Genomic DNA, 22,447 nt, shown 5'->3' on the forward strand with positions numbered 1-22,447 from the left:
TTCAGTTCTTACTACTTCATAGACTCTTACTGTCCATGAAAGATTTTAGAGATTATCTAGTGGCTTCTAACTTGTATTTTACAGATTAAAAAACACATTTTTTTTTTCATTTTTAAAAGTCTTTCTTTCTTTCTTTCTTTCTTTCTTTCTTTCTTTCTTTCTTTCTTTCTTTCTTTCTTCATTTATTTATTTACAGAGCAGCATGAGCAGGGGGAGGGGGACAGGAAGATAAAATTTTAAGCAGACTCCTGGGCTTGATCTTATGACCCTGAGATCATGACCTAAGCTGAATCAAGAGTTGGACACTTAAGCAGCTGAGTCACCTGGTACTCCTAACATAATTTTTTAAAAACAAAATCTTAGGGAAAAGGTTGGCATGTGAAACAGGTAGGATGTGGGCTATTCTGGATAATGTAGGGAAGGGAATTTGACCACCTCTACCCCAGGGAGATAATTTAAACACCACTGATCCTTTTTAACTCTCATTTTAAACATAAGGGACTGAGTCACTGAGAGGGAAAGAATTTGCACAAGGTCATATAGTGGATTAGTCCCAGATTTGAATCAAGGCTTCCTTATATTGTACCAGTTGCTCTAGATTCACAAATAATGACACTTGAAGGGTATGGAAACTCTAAAGTTAGTGGTCAAACAGTGACTGCCTCCTATTAGCTGGACTACCCCTTCTGTTAGAGTCTTACAACCCCCTGCTCCATCTGAAAAATTACAAATAATAATTCTTATTGAAATGGCTTCCTTCTTGCCCCAGTACTTGTGTTTTGCTGGCTTGTTAATTGTAGTTTGTAAGACCTAGTTTAGTTTCAGAGACCTAGTGATGACCGCTATCATGCTGGGCTCCTTTGCTGTTCAATAGATGCTAATAAACCATAATCTGCCATCCTAACAGTTACTGCTGCCTGAACCAAAATGCAAGGGCAAAGATTACTTTGGTTGGAATTGGATTTGAAAAGGCTGAAAGAACAGGCTTTGAGTGCGCAGTGGAAATGCCAGTTGAATATTAATTATAGCAGCACTGCTGGTCTGCGGAAGGTACAATGGTTCAGCAATGAATGCTAGAAAGGAATGATCGAATGCTGACGAGATGCTTCTGCGTGTGGAATCTGGTAGTGTGGCTTCAAACAGAGTCCAGAGAGCCTCAGGTGGTTTTCTGCAGCTTTCCTGGTGTTCAGAGAGGTCTTTCTGGCCTTCTAATTTGCTCTTTTTATTTACTTCTCAGAATCACCAGGATGACTTGGCCAGGAGCTATCTTACAGGCAGGTTTTAATTAGTGGCTTGGGGATTCAGAAAGTGGCAGTGAGGTAGATGGGGGGGGTGGGGGGGGTGGGTTCCATAACCTCTCTGCCCCACTGATTATTTCCCACATTTTAGGAATGAAATACTGTCTACAGTACCCAGACACATAATTACAACTAGTCTCTTTACTTGGTGGGTATCTACACACAAATGCACAGAGCATTAATAGTATGGGGTGGGGGTGGGGGGGCATAGTGCTTATGGATGTACCTAGCCATAGGCAAATAATAATTTCCATATATCTCAACCCCTGGCAAACTTTTAAATTATGTATATTGAATAATTTCCTACAGATCTAACTGCCTGATAGATTGTGTGACTAATTGTTTCTTTCCACTTAAAATGGGAGCCTCCTGGTAGGCTGTATGTTTTGGTGCAATTATGTTGCCCAAACCAAGACTGAGACCATTTTAACCCCCCTGAGGAGTGTGCTAATTGTCCTGAAGTATGTTGCCTGGTGTGTGCCTCATTGCTGTAGTGGTTTTAATGGAACTTCTAATTAAAAATAAGAAGAGAGGCAGGCCTGGGTGCATCCCTCCCACATCAGGGGTTCAGGCAGAGCCCCTTTGAGCATGGCAATGTGAGCCTTCCCATGGTGGGAGCCAGCTGGGGCAGAAATTAATGTGCTTCTGGGATGGTTTGTCTACTAGGCACAGCACAGGCTGTTGGAGCTGTAATTAGAGCTAGGCCAATGTCATCACGTCTTCCAGGGTGCCAATCCTTCTCCCAGACTCTGTGTAAATGTTTGGAGGGTATGCTCATGGAAAAGCTGGGTGGAAAGGAGGCTAGAAAGCTTAAGTGGCTGGTGGTACAGTTTGAGACCCCAGTGGAGTCTGGGACACAAAACTGCAAAATTATACGATGTAATGTTTACTAAACACCAGGCTGCCCTTGATGTTAATTAGACTGGGCTAAGAATCTTATCTGAGTTTGGAATAATATTTCTGCCTCTTATTAATAGTGCATTTTTGGGGATGGTGGTGAATGGGTGGCTCAGTTGGTTAAGCATCTGATTCTTGATTTCAGCTCAGGTCTTAATCTCAGGGCCATGAGTTCAAGCCTCATGCTAGGTATAGAGCCTACTTTAAAAAAAATAGTGCATATTTGTATAAGCTACCTAACTTTTCTGAGTCTCAGTTTGTTTACCTATAAAATGGGGATAAAAATACCAATTGAAATTGTGATGGTATTTTGGTGTCATCATAGACCTAGAACACAGGAATGTCTGCATCCCAAATGGAAAATCTTCCCTCTGTGGGCTTCTGCTTTCCCATTGCTCTACTTACTTTTACTATTACTGCCAGAAACATTAGCAGAATGGAAACAAAAATAATTTATTTATAACTGAACCCAATGGCCCAAAGTAGAAGAGGGAAAGGGGAACAAAAAAGCTGTTGATTTTCCTTGTGAAGGTGAGGCTTACCTTAGTTGTGCTGTTTGACCTCCTAGAAGGAGGAAATGGAAGAGAGAAGAGCCCAGAATGTGTCTGAAGCTGTTTTAAGATGAAGCCCTCAAGAACTACTGATATTTTTTTTCCTGGAACATTGACCATTGGATCATCCTCTCGTCTTTGCCTTTGGGGTAGAGAAGAGGTGGGAGGGTGAGGCAGAGACCTTCTGGTATGGGAAGAGGCAGAGAAAATGTCTCTCCCTACCTCTGCCTCCTGGATTTGTAGTTAGAAGTAAATGAAAGCACATTCTTATGAGCCAATTCACTACTATCATTGGCCAAGGCTTGGTTCTAGCCCTAGGGTGAATCATTTAGGACTTGTCACTTCAGGCTTTGTCATTCTAACAGGAATTATTAAAAAAAAAAAAAAGAACAAGAAAGTAAAGACCTGAGTAACAAGAAATGTCTCTATTGAGTTCTGTAAGTCACATGCAGAGAGCTTTGGGAGTTCAGGGACTAGGGACAACTTTATGGAGGAAGTGGTCTTTAGAGGGTTTAATTTGAGATTCAGGCTCTGAGCAGGCATTTTAGGTAGAGGAGATGGCTCAACCAAAGGCACAGAGGTTGGAAAGTATACAAGGTATTTATAATGGTAAGAAATTAGGTTCCCTTGAACATGGGCTCTGAGCCTGGCAAGATAAGGTCTGGTGATAGGGGTCCAGTGTATACCTGACTCAGGAATTGGGGTATAAATAGAACACACAGCTTTTGCTTATTTCTGTTGGGAATTATCTTAATATCCTTCAGATTTCTTCCCTATCACCTGCTTATTTTTCTTGCTCTCCATCCCCAAGCTTATTTGTGATTTGCTAATGCTTAGCCTGTCAGCAGGTCTTCAATTGACTTGCTAGTGACTCTGATTATCCTTTATAAGAGCTGATTATTCCTGTTTCTAACTTACATACTTGAAAAAAGATTTCTTATTGATTGATTTCTTATTGATAGGGTTGAGGGAAAGCTTCAAGGGCATTTAAGAGTAAACCGAGTATATGTTCTCATAGGTGAGAATCATGAATGCAGGAAAATCTGGGGGCCTTGTAAGTGTCCAGGCCAAACCCCTAACTTTACAGAGAGAAAAGGACAAGGGAAGAAAAGTCTCATAATAAGAAATTTGTAGATTTGAGAACCTGGATCTCCCAACCTTAAATTCAGCCAGGGCTCTTTTTACTATACTGTGGAAGAAGTGTAGCCTAGTGGTTAATATGTTGGGCCCTGATGTTGGGCAGCTTGGAGTTGAATCTCCACTTTTAGTCACATATTTGTCTGTTGATTTGGGCAAGCTGTCAAACATCAGTTGGCCTCCTTGTTCCATTTTATACAGGAGCAAAATGAAAAAATATATTAGCATTTACAGGGAACAAAAAAAAGGAGGAGTATTTCCTGTTTGTCCTACTGTTGCAAGAGCTGCCTGTTGTGTAGGCTATTACTTCCAGGCGGTGAAGCAAGGGCTTTCCAAAGAAAGGGTCTTCTGGTCAAAGGTGTCTATGCCACTTGCCCCCGCCACCACTCTGGTCTACCACTCTGCTTGAACTCCTATGCCTGCTTATTCTTTGTGATGAGGTACCCCCAAGATACTGTTAAAATAGTTGAGTTACCAAGATCTCACATTAGGTCATGCTGTTAAGACCATGGCCTGAAAGACATCCTCTGATTATCCTGAGCCAATTGATTGATGGAGCCAGGAGAGTGATATGAGGTCCTGCCAGGGGAGGCACCAATGGGTCCATTTGGTAAAAGCACCTATTTAAGGGTACTCTGTAAGTTTCATTTTCAACCTGGAACAGACCTTCTAAATTACCATCCTCCAACCACCTGAGATGAGCTCATGGGCATGGGGTAGCAGAGGTCATTCTCAGTCTCTGGCAAGTTCATATCCCCTCTCTGGTCCTTGTATTCATTTTTCTGGTTCCCCTCTCTTTAAAAAGAGGAGTGCTTGGCTAGAAGCATAGGAAATGTTAAGCTGCCCCAGGGTCTTGTGCCCTTCCTTCAGAAAGAGCACTCTTACTGCCCAACATACCAGTCGGTTATAAACAGAGAAAGCAAATGGATGCTTCTTTTCAAACAGCTCTTTTTGTAAAAGGGACCAAAGCTTACAATTTTTTTTTTTGGCAGAAATATGTGGGTTGTTTTGAAGGTAGGATTGGAGGCTCAGAAGCAGCAGTTGGTGGGGTTTCAGAATTCACTTCTTCCCCTGCCGATGGGAAAAGAGAACTCTGAGAGGTAACTTACTGTGGTATAACCCCCTCCTCAATCTGAGGCTGTCCTTTGGCAAACAGGGTGACAGAAGGAGCTCTGGAAGGATTCTATGGTCAAATCTACCCAGACCCACTTGCTATATGGCCTGATATGCTAAAATTTTACTCCTTTGTGTTAATATTCTGATTTTTAAATGTCCAAGCAGCCCTGGAAAGGGTTGCCAATTAATCTCTGACTGATGAGATGGTGGTTGAAGAACCCTCACTGAGTGGTTAAGAGAAACCATTTTCAGTTCCAGCATTAATTTTAAATTACCCAGTGACCCTGGGCTCATCTACTTATCTAAGTTTTGTCATCTGCCTATGTATGGATATCTTTCACTTTATCTTGTGGGATGTAGATTAGCTGGGGTAGGAAAAGCTGATGACATTGAAGGGAAAAACATTTTTCCAAAAAGTTAAGTGTTTGGTCAGCCAGCCTCCTTTTGCTGAACTAGTGCTGAGGATATTGTTGCTGTCCAGGTGACATTGGTTCCTGAGGTACCTGGGCTTGTCATTTCTCCAGCCTTACCTGTGACGGATTAGCTTCTTTTGTAGACAGAGTGTCAGGGCACAGATGGTGGAGTTTAAATGTAGGCAGAGGAGGGGCTTAGGTGCAGTGATATGGATGGAAGGAGGTACTGGAGACTCAGTGCTTTATTTAAAGAGTAAGTGGCTGGAGAGATGGAGGTGTTGATGGAGATGATAGGCTAAAGCTTCTCTTCCCCATTGCTTACACACCTCAGCACCTAGGATGAGTCTACAGCCTGTGTGAAGGAGAGAGATGTCCTAGCTCTGGCTTCCCCCTGACAGCTGGAGATGGTGGCTGCCCTGGCCCACTTTAGGTATTAGCAGCTCCTTACTATTTGCTGATTTGAGAAAGGCAACCGGCGGCCTCAAAAAGGCTTAGGGGATTCATTATCTCTCTGAATAATGTTGCTGTTCTCCTGCTTGCTATACCCCCTTTGAGACCATCCCCCATTAACAGTTTCTTCAATAGCCAGAGTCACAACATTGTTGGGCATTGCCATGTGCTGTGCACTTAGAACACAGCAGAGGACAAGACTGCAGCGGCCCTTCCTTATGGGATTTTCCACTGAGTGTGTGCATGATACAGAATCAGATGGCTGCACAAATAGTAAACTAAGGCTTTGATTGCACAGGGACATTCCTGCACTGTAACCTCCCCCAAATAGTTCTTAGAATCACAGAATGTTAGAACCAGTCCAGTTCCTACCTTGTGCACTTGGGAAAGCTAAGAGAACCTCAGCTTAAGGTTGAAACCTGATGAAGGGATTTGTCCAGCATCACAGTAGACACCATTGGCAGAGTGGACTTGAAATCTGGGCTCCTGACTCCTGGCTCAGTTCCCCTTCCATCTTGTTTTCCCTGCTCTAGCTGCAGGAAGAGTCCTCAGAGCAGCAGCTCCTCCACTGATGCTAGGTGGCACCACAACACCTTTGAATAAAAAGGCTCTAGGTCTCAGCTCTTGTCTGATAAATACCCAGATCCTCATTGTGGGCATCCTAAAGTTTGGATGGGTAGGACTCTTTATAGAGCTCTCACAAGGCCTCCTTGCCCTAGCTCACAATCCCCGCCTTCTTTATCAGTGAAATCCTGCCTGGGTTGGCAGTGCAGGCAGGCAGAAGGGGGTGGGCTATCTCTTCTCTGGTTGCCTGGGAGAATTTGCTCCTGTGTGATTGATTTCTCCTAGGGCTCTCAGGGCAGAATAGAAAGTTCTTGCCAGGTGGTCAGCTCACAGGAAGGTATTTTAGGGCAGTGCAGGTATGAGTTCTAATTCTTCTTAGCTGTTAGTATTAGGCTTTTGTCTGGGTGTGCAACCTGGCTGAACACGGTGTGGTCTTTCCCTGGGCCACATTGTGACAGAACTGGGCTGGAATTCTAGCCCACTAAGTACTAAAGGACTCTGTCTCTCAGGAGAATGTGGCGAAGACAAGACTGTCATTTGGTTCCTACCTGCCCCTTCAGCCCCATCTTAGAGTTGTGTAGCTTTGTGGCTCTGGTTTCAGACTCTTGAAGGCTGCCTCCCCACTTGTTAATTGTGTGACTGTGCCATATTTATGTGACTTGTCTTTGCCTTTGTAATGGGATGTGGTGGATTGCAAAGGGTCTCAAATTTCTTTGTAGATTCACCCATTAAAAGTGGAGTGTATTTTCCCACACCCTTGAAACTGGGCAGGCCTTGTAATTTGCTTTGATAGAATGTAGTGGCATTGTTGATGTGTGAGTTCTGAGCCTAGTTCTCAAAAGGCTTTGTAGATTCTATTCTCACTCCCAGAACATTGCTGCCATGTGGCAATGTTGCTTGACATTTTTGTTCTTTAGATAGGAGATCCCAGCCATTCCACATCAGATCGCACAGAGAATCATGAGTGTATAAGTAATTGCGCTAGTCTACTAAATTCTTTTGGGGGTGTTGTTTGTTATATTCCAGAAGCTAACTGAAATAGCAGAGATATTGTTACCTACTTTGGAGCGTTGCTGTGAGATTTACATGATGATGTGCACTTACTCTAGCATCTAGCACACAGAGAGCTAGTATGCTGTTACAGTTAACATTAACATGGGAGCACTTACTGTCTTACTGTTTTTTATTTGGGTTCTAGTCACCCTGACCTTTCTTCTCTTCCTCCTCTTTTTGTATATCAAATTCTTCCTTTTCAGGGCTTTCATAGTTAATTCTTTCCATTTGGAATGGCCCATCCCTGCTGTCTTAGTTTCATGGTTAAAGTCTCCTCTCCTCCATGGAAAGGCCTTTTCTGATCACTCTGGAAACCATCCTTCCCTTCTTTTCCATTCTTCTTTCTTCTCATAGAGTTCAATTGTCCAATTTATTGATTTCCTTGATTATTGGCTATCTTCTCTTCTAGGCTGTAAATCCCTTGAGGGCAGTAAATGGGCCTGTTTTCTTTCCTATTTTATCCTTGCTGCCTAGCACGGTGCTGTGTACAGCAGGCACTCGATTTTTTCTGAATGAGTGAGAAGGCATCTGAATCAGTATGAGTTTGAGGTTGGTGTCAGGCTTCCAGCAAAAGGAAATTAGCCAGGTTAGGGTTTCAGACAGAGGAGACTCTGAGTGTTGCTTCCTCTAATTCCTATAGCCATTTTGGTTTGTGTCACACTCTCATGATGGATCAAACATGTTCCTGATACTCTGACAAGGTATGAGCTTCTTTTAAGAAAGGAACTGAGTTCCCGAGAGCCCATAGCACATCACCAGGCATCCAGTAGGGGATTAACAGAAGTTTATTGGATATATAGATGGATGGACAGACAACTGAATAAATGAATGCAAAGAAGGATGGACAGATGGATGAGAGGGTACTTACAACTGCAAGCAATTATGGGAAACAATGTTTATTTCTTTTTTCTAATAAAGGATAACACATTTCCAGTCAATCAGTAAAAGGTCATAAAAGTATAAAAATGTACTAAGTACAATCATTAGCATAATGTTACAGGAAAACTTTTTCCCTTAAGATGGCATGTTGGATGGTCACAGTTGGTTTGGTTTCATAGGTGGGCAAGAGTAAGTTACCAGCTGTCTCAGATGGCCCAAGGCTGAGGTGTTTCCTAGGATGTGGGCCATTCAGTGCTAAACCATGGAAAGCCCCAGGCAAACTGTGATGGTTGGTCACACAATAAAGAGAGCGACATGCAATGTCAGGTATGGTTCTGCATTTAGGTACTATGGTCATTTTTACAACTTTCCCATCACCTTTTTTCCCCTTAGCTCTGACATGCAAATCCCTGTGTTATTACTCATGGTGTTACAGCTTTCAAAGCGTTTTCAAGTCCCCTTTGTAATTTTGACTTGATCCTTATGTCAAGCCTGGAAGGTAGGGCAGTTCTAACCTAATTTGCAAGTGTGGTATCTTGCTTCAAGGCTCCTGGCTCCTAGAGAGTACAGAAGCAAAGATTCAAACCCAGATCTCCTGAGGCCAGTGTTCTTCCCACTACTCTGTGTTCTGAAACATCCTACCTGTCTCAATCTGACTTTCAAGAGTAGGTAGGAATCAAATGGGGAAAGGGAGGACCTGAGATCCAGGTTTTGGCTCAATCCTCTCATTTGGAATGATTACTATCATTACTGCTTTGCCTGATGTGTTCACCTGCTCCTTCTCTGACAATCTGCATATAGGATTCTCTTGTTGGCCATTATTGGCATCATTATGTGACATTGCCAATAAAAGAGATTTAGTGTATTGGTTCCAGGGATACAATGCTTCAGATGATCCTTCCAGTTCAGGTTTGTCAGCAGGATGGTGAGAGGACGAGCTCAGTCTGCCATTTGCCTATTTGATTGTTGAAATTTTTTTGTACATCTTTGCTGAGAAGTTACTCAGGTGATAAGTCAACTTGTGGGGTGGTTATGACTCTTAGGCTCAAATACTTGTCACAAATATTGCATCCATCCCTAATATACAGGGATTTTACTTAATATATAGGTATTACCTTAATCACTGCAATACACTGGAGATGAAGTACCTGTGTGTATGGGTCTCTTCCAAAACTTTAACTCTTGGAACAATGAGATGAGGTGATGGCTTGACAAGCCCAATAACTTCCATATCCTGAGAGATTGCCTGGGTAGATAGATCTCTTGGAATCTTGGAAAATTATGCCTCATTTGTGTTGGCCACCTACTTACTTAGAGGGTCACAAGAATGTCTCTGGGGTAAAAAATTTTAAAACTCAATCTATTAGAAACAGCTTCCTTATAAAAGTTCTGTTTGCATGATGTGCTGCCTGGCAGCAGGAGAAAGCTAGAGGTTGACTGGTTTCCAGTCCTTTTCATAGCCCTTGAAGCCAGCACTTTTCCAAGGAAGTCAAGCCTGGTCGGGAGACTGGTATATCCTTTCCTCCATGAAGAGGAAGAGTCATGTGTTAATTAGGCTATTGATTGAGTGGCTTCCTCTGAGTTTGTACAGATTTCTGCAGGCCATTCATATGGTCAGTGAACTCTGGGATCTGCGATGACTGCCTTTGCTTGAGGGCCTGTACTCATCAGTCTTTTTACTTGAGTAGGCTCCTGAAGCCATTGTCATACTGGGCCCCAGAAGCGGGTATTCCCTGGATGAGAGTTTAGCTGAGGAATCCTCTGGGCATGGGTGATCCTTCAGATGGTCTCTGCTGCATTTTTCTCCATGAAGCGCCCAGTCTTCCTTGCACTTCCACTTGTGAGGGCTAGAGCTCTTTGGGGTGCTGGCTCTGAAGTCTTGTTTGGGGGCAGGTGGCACTGGACGATGGGTGCACTGACCCTCTCCAGGAACAGGGACAGGCCTCTGTCTGCTTCTCCAACTCTGGATTTCTAGGTCTCTTTTGTCTGTGGGGAGTTTGTCAATTTTCTGAGCTTTTAAGATCAGAGACTTCCCATAAGTCCCTTGCAGAGATAGGAAAAAATACCTGGTAGGAAATAACAGAATGAAAGTACTTGGATTTTTGTTGACTTCTTGAATTCCGGCATTGAAAACAGTCTTAGAATCCAATTCCCCACACCGGGCAAGATCCTTTTTGTTACACTCCTGACTGCTGCCTCTGGTATTCGGGAGTTCAACAAAATATATTCAACAAAATATAATAGCTAACATTTATTAGGTACCAGAGCTATCCTAAGTGCTTTGGACATTACCGCATTTGATTCTTCCAACAATCCCATGCAGTTGGTACTTTTGTTTCCCCCTGTGTACAAATTAGGAAACCAAGGCACCAAGAGATTAAGTGATTTGTCCAGAGCCACACGGCAAATGGAACTGTGATCAGAACCAAGCACTCTGGATCCCAAGGCTTTTATCTACCATATAAAGGTGGTCCATCCTATTTCTGGGCTATTCTAATTCAGGCAAATGTACTTGCTTTGTAATGTCAACCCTTTGTGGAACTTACTAATTTTTAAGTAGTTTCTAAATACATACTCTTTCCCTGAATCTGTGGGCTGACTTGACAGCATCACTGTATTATCACTATTTGCTAGATGAAAAACTTGAGGCCCCAAATGACAAGAAGGATTTCCCAAGGTCTCCAGAGAAATTAATTGACCTCCCTGATGTCAGGAAGAAAGGAACACTTGAGTTAACCAAGTTGAAGGTAGTGGACTCTGGAATTGGGAGTCTCAATGTTTAGAATCTTTTCTCTATTCCAAGTTTAGGGAAGGAAGGAGAGGAGGTGAGTAAAACTATATGGTGTATGGAGAAAGAGTCACACCATTACACCATCTTGTGATATTGGACAACTCATGTTCCTTCCTTTGGTGTCCATTTATTAACCTAAAATGTAATTCAGTTTGTCAGGAGAACACCCATGGTCTTTTCCAAAAATAATCCTTTAAAAAGTTTTATTTCTAAAGCCTTGTAGAAAGGCTCCATCCTTCCACTATTGTCTAAGAGCTTTAGGGTGACCTCACAGTGGGCAAGGAATTTCTGAAGACAGCGGTAGGTCCTGTAGAATCAGGACTCTCATTCTTTCTCTTCTCATTGAGTGAGGCAGTACAGGTGGCCATGTATATGTTTTAGGAAAGATTCAATTTCTTGGAAATTTGAATTTTCTCGGTTTAAACCTTTCCCCCAAGCTATAACTTTTCTTTCTCCATTCATTTATTTAACAAATATTTGTAAAGTCCCTACAATAGGCCAGACCCCAAGGGATTAAACTGTGACCAAGACAAGGTTCTTGCTTTCAAGTAGCACATAAATAGACCTATAAATGGAAAGATCAATGAGCATGTCAAACACCCAATCTAGTGTGAGAGAACTTCCTTGAGAAGGAAATATGTAAGCTGAGGATTGAGAAATGCATAGGAGGTAGTCAGGCAAAGAGAGAATGAGAACAAAATCCTGGGCACAGTGGCTGCAGTACAGAAAGTAAGGACAAAAGTGGGAAAATATGCTACAGAAGGGGTTGGTAGGGCCAGAGCAGGCAAGGACTGTGGCCATGTTTTGGTTTGTGTGCTTTATTGTGACAGCCTTGGGAAGCCCTTGGGAGGACATAAACAGATGATGACAAGATTACACTTTGACAGAGTGATAATCACTTAGAGCAAACCCATAGGAGAGTATTGAAGTAATTTGGGGTAAAAAGATTAGAAGTGGAAATAGCAGATGGGTTTGAGAAATATGTAGGGGATAAAACTGTGGTGACAAGCCAGATATGAGGTAGTAGGTGGTATCAACTCCCAGGGGTCTGTCCTGGTCCTACACTGGTAGCACTTGAAGGAGAGAACTCTGGAAGAGATCTAAGTTTCTTTCTTTGATGGTGGTGCTGATAGACCTCTATAATTCATGATTTATCCTCTATCAGTTTCCTCAGACTAACCATGCCTAGTGGTGGTGATGATAGGTAGCTAGAAAGGTATATCTGGAATTCAAAAGAGAGGTTTGGACTGGGAATTTATATTGGAGATTTGTCTGTTAAAAATGATATTTAACTTCACAGTAATGGCTGCTATGTCTACAGAAAGAATATAAGTTAGAGGACAGAAGAACCTAAGATCAAGGCTGAACATCCACTGTGTCAAGGACACAAACCAGCAAAGGAAACAAAGAAGAAATAGGAGAAAAACCAACAAAGTGTTGTTACTGAAGCCAAGGAAAGAGTGTTCAAGGACTGTTATCCTCTTATAGCTAATTAAAAGCTGCTTTATGTTGTAAAGTTAGCATGTTAGTTTCTTTTGTTTTATCTATAAAATAATTTACATGTTCCTAGTTTAAGAGAATCTGTACAATTCTTTTATACTGCTTGAATTAATTAGACCAAGATTAGTGAGGTCACAGCTAGTGGGATAATTATTAGAAGCTTGGTGAGTGAAATCAATCTCCATTATGATAAGTATAGCTTATAACTTTAAGTGAACAAATAATTTTCTGTGGCAAACATTCTATTGTGTAGATTTCTATAAGAAACAGTTTTGTTTCAAGGTTAGAAGTCTTTAGTCCTTGAAACTATTAAAATAATCTTTTCTCTATCAGAGGAAATCTGTTTTTCTTAGTAAACAACATTAAGCAGAAATCCAATATTATGATAATAAATGAGCGAAGATGTAACTTATGTGCTATGGTAATTAGCAAGTAAATATTTGCTAACTTTTTCCTAACTTGTCCCTCATCTGTTATAACAAGCTGTAATATTGAAGGCTTTTCTTTTCAAAACAGGTGTCAACAGTCTTCATACTTTTCAAGGATCCTCATCAAACTGGTTGCTTTTGGCTCTGTTTTTCAACCAAGGGTAAGACAAAGAATATAGGCTGATAGTTTTCTTTCCATACCCTAAATATGATACAGAACAGGGGAGCTCCGTCCTTGGCTAGTGGTGATCCTAACTGTTTTACCCAAAAGTGTGAAAAAAACTACTTAACCCATAGTTTGATCCCTTTTCCAATAAGGGCAAAGTCTTCATAGTCTCTCCCAAAGGGTTGGGCTGAAGAAGGGGTGGGTTGGGCAACATGTCCTCTGAAGCTTGTACTTGTTCTTAATTGTTTGTTGCTTTTCACTCAAGCTGCTCTATCGATACTAGTCACTTTCGCTTATATTATGATCACAGTTATGTCTGAATTGTCTATTGGGTTGCAGGCTTCTTGAGAACAGGGTCCTATTTTATTCATGTTTCTGTTCTTCTATCATCTATTGCTCATTTATCTTAGAGTGCAGCCTCTGTAACAGGAACTTGCTAAGTATTGGTTATATGACAAGGAGGATACCTTCTGTCCAGGAGTTAATGGTCAGATAGAGATAGATAATTTATAAAAAATGGCTAAAGGCAGTGACAGAGACATACTCAGGTGATGGGAACATATAAGAGAGGGGGACATATTTCCATCTGAGGAAGGTAGTTGAAATCATGGAAGGGTCAGAATTAGGCCTAAAATGTCAAAAGATGGGGAAGCTTGGTAATAGAAAGTGCATTCCAAATAGAAGGAAGAGCATGAACAAAGGCAGAAGGGCATGGGCCTTCAGGGAAGTACAGGAAGTTTGGTGATGTGGAGCCCAGAGTATGAATTAAAGAGTTGAGGGAGGGATGAGATTGCAGAGGCCAGCAGGGGCCCAACAGGGAGGCCATGCACACACGCTTAGAATTCAACTAATACTGTGTTTGCCATCTAGGTATCTTCAGCCGCCAACATTTCATGAGAGGTCAAGGTTCTGAGCTGGCTTAGGACAAGGAAATGGAGACCAATCTAGATTAAGCAAGCTGCCACATTTATTGAAGTAAGGCTGGCTATGGCTCTCTGCCTAATTTTGAATTAGGAAAAGTCTACACAAAGTTGAGATAATCTGTCTACTATAGCTTATGATAAGGTGGCTGAATTTCATTGTTCAGAGTGGCAATATCTTAAGGATGGAGAGGGGCTAAGTCCTGCCCACAGGTACATAGTCAAATTCACTGACTGTTCTGACTAAAGTATGGGCTGAAGAATAGAACACTGGCCACCAAATTGGAATAATCCAGCTCCCACTGTGATTTGTGTTGGACTTGTGGACACATTATGGTCCTTCGTGGGATTTAGATGTCCCATGGACAAGTGGGACTAGAACTATAGCTCTGCCTAACTTCTACTAATGGTAAAAAGCAAAACAAAGTGCTAGATAGTATGTGGCAAGAGTGATCTTCAAAATTTTGTGCAAAATTTGAATTCTTAAAAAAATTCTAAAGCTCTGAAATGCTAAGACTTGATCTTTTCTGGTGGCAATTATAGGGTTAAATTGAGAAGGTCTTTCTCCCCATGTTTTACCTGGTTTGCTACAGTGGCTTGCCTGTCCCTATAGTTTGAATTTTGAGACTCCTGAGTTAATAACAGACTGAAAAGCTTTTTAATTTATAAGGCAGGAGGGCAGGAGTTATCATTTTTAGGTATCACGACTAAGGCTATGCCTATTGGTGACTTTGCTACTCTGTGACTGACAGGGAGCACAGTCCATGTTATGTCCCTCTAACTCATTGTTCTCTCTGTCCTAATACTCTGTCTTCAAAACAATAGCCTCAAGGTTCCCAGCAGGAGTCAAACTCCTGACTCTCGGCTTATGAAAATGGCTTATAAAGGGGGCACTGGTAGTTCTAGGAAGAAAACAACCCCTGTGCTCAAACCTTGGGAGAAGAGCCATGACCGGTGTGAGGAAGCAGACGAGGTAGAAAGTGGGGTCTGAGAGCTGGCCTTCCATCACCCAATAAGGATTGGTGGGACTGTTGCAGTTGACACAGGTGGCATTGTAAACAAGGGATACCACGAAATACATCAGGAAGCTGCCTAACAGAACAAGCCCGTGGATAATGGTCTGTGGAAGAAAAGGAGAAGTAAACGTTGTTGAAAATATCCTTAAATCAGGGGGCAGTGCAATCATGCCACTTGACTTTGTTTTAAACTTTTCTGGGGGGAATGCAACACACACACAAACTGTAAAAAAGCATATATTTTAGTGCATCATTAGAAAGCAAACACTCACATTGCTATCACCCAGAACTTGAATACACATACCCAAAGATCCCCTAAAGATTCTGTCTCTCCTTTGGCTTTGGTGATACTTACAAGCCATTCTTTGTAGTTTCACTGCCTATGTACTCTGTTTTTTTCAGCTGTTAGATAAATACAATTCTATTTGGTGTGAAGAATCTATTTTTTTCACATATGGCTGCAGTTTATTCACGTCCAAAGCAGTACAGTGTTCTGTTGTCTGGTCTCATTTGTCTTGTTTGTTTTTGTATTTTTCCCCCCTTCTTATCCTCTTTTAAATTTAATATTTTGTACAATTTCATTTTCTCCTTTTACTGGTTTAAAAGTTATACATCCCATTTCTATTCTTTCAGTGATCACTCAATGATAATAGGTGAGTGATAATAAGCAATCTTAATAATCTTAATAATAAGATGATATCATCTTAATAATAAGATGATAATAAGCAATCTTAACTTACCACAGTCTAAAGTATGTAACCACTTTTCCCTACTCCTGAATCATAGAAGGGCTTCAGAGCACTTTAACTGTTTACCTTCCTCTTGACTTATATTTTATTGCTACGCATATTGCATGTTTTAATTCTATCATTTTTTAAAACACACAGTTGGTATTATAGTTGAATATAGTCAATATTCATTAAAATTCATTTCATGTTTAGCACTTTCTGTGCCTTCATTCCTTCTTGCACCTTTCCATCTGAGATTTCTTTCCTTTTGCTTTAAGTACATCCTTTAGAATTGCCTTTAGTGGGAATCTGCTAGTGGTCTAATCTCATGCTTTATTTCATTCTCATTCTTGAAAGATATTTTTGATGGATACAGAATTCTTGTTTGGCAGGGTTTTAAAGCATATTTAAAATAGCATTCCATTGTCTTTTGGCCTTTTGTTTTTTTAAAGATTTTATTTATTTGAGAGAGAGAGCATGCATAAGCACTCACAAGTCGGGGGAGGAGCAGAGAGAGAGGGAGAATCAGACTCCCTGAGAAGCAGAGAGCTTGACATGGTATCATGACCTGAGCCCAAAGGCAGATGCTTAACCCATTGAGCCACCCAAGTGCCCCATCTTTTGGCTTTTGTTGTTGCTGTGTGTACATCTCTTATGTGTTCCTTAGAAATGTTAGTATCGGGATCCCTGGGTGGCGCAGCGGTTTGGCGCCTGCCTTTGGCCCAGGGCGCGATCCTGGAGACCCGGGATCGAATCCCACATCAGGCTCCCAGTGCATGGAGCCTGCTTCTCCCTCCGCCTGTGTCTCTGCCTCTCTCTCTCTCTCTGTGACTATCATAAATAAATAAAAAATTAAAAAAAAAAAAAAAAAAGAAATGTTAGTATCTTAAAATCTGGCTACTTTTTTTTTCCTAAGTAGGCTCCATTTTCAGCATGGAGTCCAATTCAGGGCTTGAACTCACGACCCTGAAATTAAGATCTGAGATGAAATCAAGAGTCAGATGCTTAACCAACTAAGCCACCCAGGCATCCCTAATCTGGCTACTTTTATGGTTTTTGTCTTTAGTATTCTATAGTTTCCTTATGATAAGGAATAATAAGGTATGTATTTCTTTTTATTTATATTTCTTGGATTTTGCTGATCTTGAATCTGTGGATTAATATCTTTCATCATGTCTGCAAAATTGTTAAGTCACTATCTTTTCAACTATTGCCTCTGTCTCATTTTATCTCTCTTTTACTTCTTAGACTCAGATCAAATGCATTTAAGACCTTTTAGGATACTACCCTATCTTCTATACATTTTATACATTTTCATAACTTTTCTTCTGTTTTATATTGTGCATAATTTCTTTTGACCAATTAAAATCTTTTCCCTTTAGTTTTGTCTAATTTTTTGTTAAGACAGCCACTGTATTTTATTCTTTAAAGTTTTCTTTGATCTCTTTTCAGATTTGCTAGGTTGCTTTGTATGGTTTAGTAATCCCTGCAGATATTGTAAAGCTTAAACATAGGGGATCCCAGGATGGCTCAGCGATTTAGTGTCTGCCTTCAGCCCAGGACATGGTCCTGGAGTCCTGGGATCGAGTTCCACATCAGGCTCCCTGCATGGAGCCTGCTTCTTTCTCTATGTCTCTGTCTCTCTCTCTCTCTGTGTCTCTCATGATTAAATAAATAAAATCTTTAATAAAATAAAATTATAAAAAAACTTAAACATAGATTTTCTATAATTTATATCTGATAATACCAACACCTGAAATATGTTTCTGGTTTGTTTTTGAACCTCACTAAGGGGTTTTTGTTTCTTTGAGAGTCAGTTATTTTTGAATATGTGAGGCTCATTGCCCTTGAAAAGTTGATAGGGAAAATTTGAGGCATAGGATGAAATACCTTTTTTTGCGGGGAGGGTGTTTATTTTTCAATGTCCTTGGAAACTGTCAATCTTGGGTCACTTCAGACTGGATTCATATATCAAAATTTAGCTCACCAAGGTGATATAAACCTGGGCTGCAAATCTGTATGAGGCCAGCCCATGGTTCATTACCTAGGACAGGTCCTTTGCAGGGAGAATCAGTTTAATGGATTCTGATTCTTTCTGCTCTGTTCACAGAGGGAATAATCCCTGCAGCACCTGCTGGGAAGGTAGAACAGGCAGGTCCATTTTAAGTGTAGCCTTACCCTGAGGTGTATAGCTTTGGGGTCCTAATTTAATGTGGTCTCTTATTAGACTCCTGCCTTGGGTACCTGGGTTCGATTTCTGAATCTTTTGCTCAGTCAAGCTGCCAGCAACAAAGTTCTTTTGGGCAGGGTTGCAAAGATCCTCAAAGAAACAGGTTTTGGCTCTTCTTCTAGAATCCCCCCTTCTCTGAGGTTTTTGTCTCTCCTATTCCATCAGCTTTTTGGCTAAAATAATCCTGATACCAAAATAGGCATAGACAGTTCAAGGAAAGAAAATCCTAGACCAATTCCACTAAATGAAAATTCCAAGTAACTTATTGATAAGTCAACTCAGTACTGTGTTAAAGATAATAAAACCCAACCAAGGCACTTTCATATCCTGGTAGTAGACTACAAATTCTAAGTTAATGCTGTCACTGTGGAAAGCAATTTGAAAATAGCTAGAGGAGTTTAAGTACTCATCTGCTATGATACAATTTCACTTCAAAGTATGATGCACCCTGGAAATACTGTTGCATGTGTATATACAGAGACATGTTGGTTACAGTATCATTCTTACTAGCAGGAAAAAAGTAAGGGGAAAAAGCCTAAATATTCATCAACAGAAAAATAAATTGTGGCATATTCATACAATAGAACAGTTAAAATAAATCACCAAAGGTGAATCTGTCAACATAGGTGAAACTCCAAAGCATTAGGTCTAGTGAAAAAAAAAAAAAAGTTAAGGGATAGATATACATGATAAAGAAGTATTCATAAATATATATGTATAAGATATGCTTAAGAATGATGAACGCTGAAATTATGTTCAAGACCAAAGATAAAACATTTGCAAGGGAATCATGGGTGCTTCCCTTGCATTGTAAGGGAATTTGTATGTACATTCAATTGTAAGGGAAAATTGTATGTTAGACTTAATTTTTTATAAAAGTGAGAGGAAATATGACAAAGTTAAATGACAATACCTTGGATGTTGGGTATATGAGTTTCCTTGAATTGAATTCTTGTTTTATTTTCTTTGTTTTTTTAATAATAAAAGCATTAGCTTCATCCCACAAGTTTGCATATATGGTATTTTTACAGTCCTTCAGCAATAATTTCCATTATGATTTACTCTTGACCTCATGAGTTATTTAGAAGTACATTTTGAAACTTCAAAGCATGTTAGGTTTGTTTGGCTATCTTTTTATTGCTTGTTTTTAATCTAAATGCATGTCAGAGAAGATCAGGATTCTTTCAAATTTCTTTGTGATTTAGAATTTGGTCTTTTTTACTTTTGGTATACAGTTTGTATATTTTTGAAAAGGTATATATTTACTATTTGGGACAGAATTTTTTATATTAGATCTAATTATACTAAATCAAATGTGATAATTTATTCAAGACTTCTATACCCTATTTGGCCTATCTGTTTCTAATAGAGTTGTATATAAATCTCATACCACAACTGTGATTTTTGTCTATTTGTCCTTATATTTGCTGGATAAAAAATTCAATCTGATAATTTCTGCTTTTATTATTTATTTATTTATTTATTTATTTATTTATTTATTTCTGCTTTTAACAGGTGAACTAAATTCATCAATATTTATTATGAGTACTGATATATTTGGATTTATTTCGAACACCTTACTTTGTGTTTTTTTTTTGACATCATTTGTCTTTGCTCTTACCTTTTTATCTTTCTTTTATCCTGCAAAATTAATAGTTTCCTATATTCCTCTTATTTCTTTCCATCCCTTTATGGTTATCCTTAAGTTTTGAAGGTAATATTTCCAAGTATTAAGAGACCTTAAATTTTGAGACACACTAAATAAATATGGGTTTTTTATAGAAAAATTGATAGTTAAATGCATATTCCTATTCTCCTTCTATTAATGATGAAGACTTTAGCATAAATTGCCTATTGAACAGCTCTTTCTTACCATGATGTCGTTTCTTACAGTTTAAGCTTTTATGTTCTTGCAGAAGTATGTTTCTTCTTTTGCTGAGGACCTGGGAGTGGCAAAACTTACAATGTTGGTTTATCTGAAAATGTCATTTATTTACCCTAGTTTTAAGTGGTGTGTAACTGTTTATTTCCCTTCAGATCTTTGAAGATAATTACTCCATTGCTTTCTGGCTTCTATTGTTTGTCAGTTTAACTGCTATTCCTTTTCAACTAATTTGTCCATAGCCTCTGGTTGACTTTAAGATGGTCTCTTATACACTGTACAGTTTCATTGTGCTGTATCCAGGTGATATATTAAGCTTTATTTTGATTAATTTTCTCTCTCAGTGATTATCTCCTTAGGTACTGCTTCTCTACCATTTTTTCCTTCTTCTGTAACCCCTATTATGTGGATGCTAGAGTCATTTATTCTAGCCATTATTCCTTTGAGTTACTTTCTCAAATTTGTGTGGCATTCCAGATGAGTTCCCAATATCTTCCAATTTGGTAGTTCACTGCCAGAGTCCAATCTAGACTGGATCCCATAAATTGCATTTTTAATTTCAATGACAAAACTGTTCATTTTAAAGAGTTTTAAATGTTTCCATAGCTTGGCTCAGTTCCCAGTAGTAAATGACTCTTACCTACCTTCCTCATGGCTTCTGAAAACTGGAATTCCAAAAAGCATGTCATTGTCAACTTTTCTCAAGCTTGCTTTCTTGAGTGGGCAACTCCAGCCCAGACCTTGGACCTAGCATAAACAGGGCTCCAATCTTCCTTATCCCATAGGAACCAGACTCTCCATTCCCACAGTCAGTTTCTTGTCCTAGATTCTGGAAAGCCTTCAGTTTGAGTCAGTGCAGTACCTCTGTCTCCCCTGCCTCATTGTTTTTCAGCCTCTTCTGGTTCTGGTGTTTCTTGAAGAAATTTATCCTGTACTTGAGCTTGGCTATACCTTTTTGGTTTTATCACTTTTTTCTATTTGTCTTTGACATGAATTGGAACAGAAGGCATCTGTGATCTGGAAATTTGCTTGGGTGGTTCTTACTAGCTATTGCACATCATGTCACAGGCTGATCTAATTTAGTTAACACCCATTACTTTGCAATAAATATATGTCAGGTGATGATCCTGTATACCTTAAACTTACACAGTGCTATAAGCCAACTATATCTTAGTAAGACTGCCCCCCCTCCAAAAAAAACCCCATAAAGGGCTCTGGGAGGTTAAATGAGGTAATACATTAAAAATCATATAAAGAGATACTTGGTATATGATTTTTAAGCTCTTTGTTTTTATAATTATCATTGACTACAAGAATTTAATGAGAAAGCCAGCATTTCCTTTTTATATACTGAAATGTGATATTTGGACATGCTTGAGATGTGTTTATGTGAAGGTAGCCTTCTAATCTTTTACACTGAAATTAAATGGGAAGTATATACCTCCCTAACACAGCCTCAAGTACAGTCAGGATACTGTTTTTCTCATCTCTGAAACCTCTGATTTTTTTTTTAGTAAAAAATATCTACTTTTGCAACAAATTGTCTTAGGGGTTATAAGTCTTGGTTTTATAATCCTGGATAGAGGATAAGCAAATTGAGGCCAGGGACTTAATCTTTTCTACCTCTCTCATCCCTGTACAAGAGGGACACAGGTAGAAGTTCAGTGGTCATTTATTGAGTGGATCAATGATACAGAGTAAAACAACTCAAATTTTTTAGGTCAAAGGGGCTCTGAAGTGCTTACCCAGGTCTTCATTTCCATTGCCTGATGTAAGAGGATTGTGGTGAGGGAGATGGTATTGATGGGCGTCCCAAAGGTAAAGACGTCAATATCTGAATCCTTGTAGGTCTGCAGAGGAGGAAAAAACAAGCACTGTCAGATGTTCCCTGGGATTCAAAGACTTGATTTTGACACAGCGATCATGTGTCACAGGATCACAAGCAATAGTGAAGGTAGGTGTCATGGGAGGGGAAGGAATCAGAAGAGATACATAGCTGTCAACCATAGAAACAGACAAGATGAGGAGTGAGTTAATAGGGCTGAATTCTTTGGAAACACATTTGTAGCAGAAACCATGAGGGTATTCCAGAACATCGTGGAATGAATGAACAAAGAATTTATTGAGCAACCAGCAGGCACAATGCCAACTACTGAAGATACTTCAGTGTCCACCTTCAAGGAGTTTATAGTCTACTAGACAAGACAAATGTGGTACAATTTAAGGGGATAAATGATACAATGGTATAAGGTACACAAAGTACCCTGGGGATACAGAAGATAAGATATAACAGCTGAGGCCATAATAAGAGGAATTAACTTCCTTGAAAAGAGAGAGAGGAAAGGTAGACAAAGGTGAGAACCTGAGGGTGAAAAGTTCAAATAGACCTATTATGGTAGGTTTGTTGAGCACATAGTAGGGGCAAATA

The 22,447-nt window shown here is 39.9% G+C and overlaps 1 protein-coding gene across 3 annotated transcripts in view; it reads right to left on the reverse strand.

The window, feature by feature from the left end:
- Positions 1-8,246: 8,246 nt before the first annotated feature.
- ATP10B (ATPase phospholipid transporting 10B (putative)) overlaps positions 8,247-22,447 on the reverse strand; it is a 249,604-nt gene continuing 235,403 nt past the window's right edge. For all 3 annotated transcript variants that reach the window (XM_041750568.1, XM_041750569.1, XM_041750570.1), the window contains 3 exons: positions 21,765-21,869; positions 15,096-15,283; positions 8,247-10,424 (listed from right to left, as the gene is read on the reverse strand). In XM_041750568.1, coding sequence (XP_041606502.1) covers positions 9,965-10,424; positions 15,096-15,283; positions 21,765-21,869 — 753 coding nt within the window. In that variant the 3' untranslated portion in view covers positions 8,247-9,964. The remainder of the gene's footprint in view (positions 10,425-15,095; positions 15,284-21,764; positions 21,870-22,447) is intronic.

Source organism: Vulpes lagopus, chromosome 3 (assembly GCF_018345385.1).
Source record: "Vulpes lagopus strain Blue_001 chromosome 3, ASM1834538v1, whole genome shotgun sequence".
In the NCBI taxonomy this organism is placed as follows: domain Eukaryota; kingdom Metazoa; phylum Chordata; class Mammalia; order Carnivora; family Canidae; genus Vulpes; species Vulpes lagopus.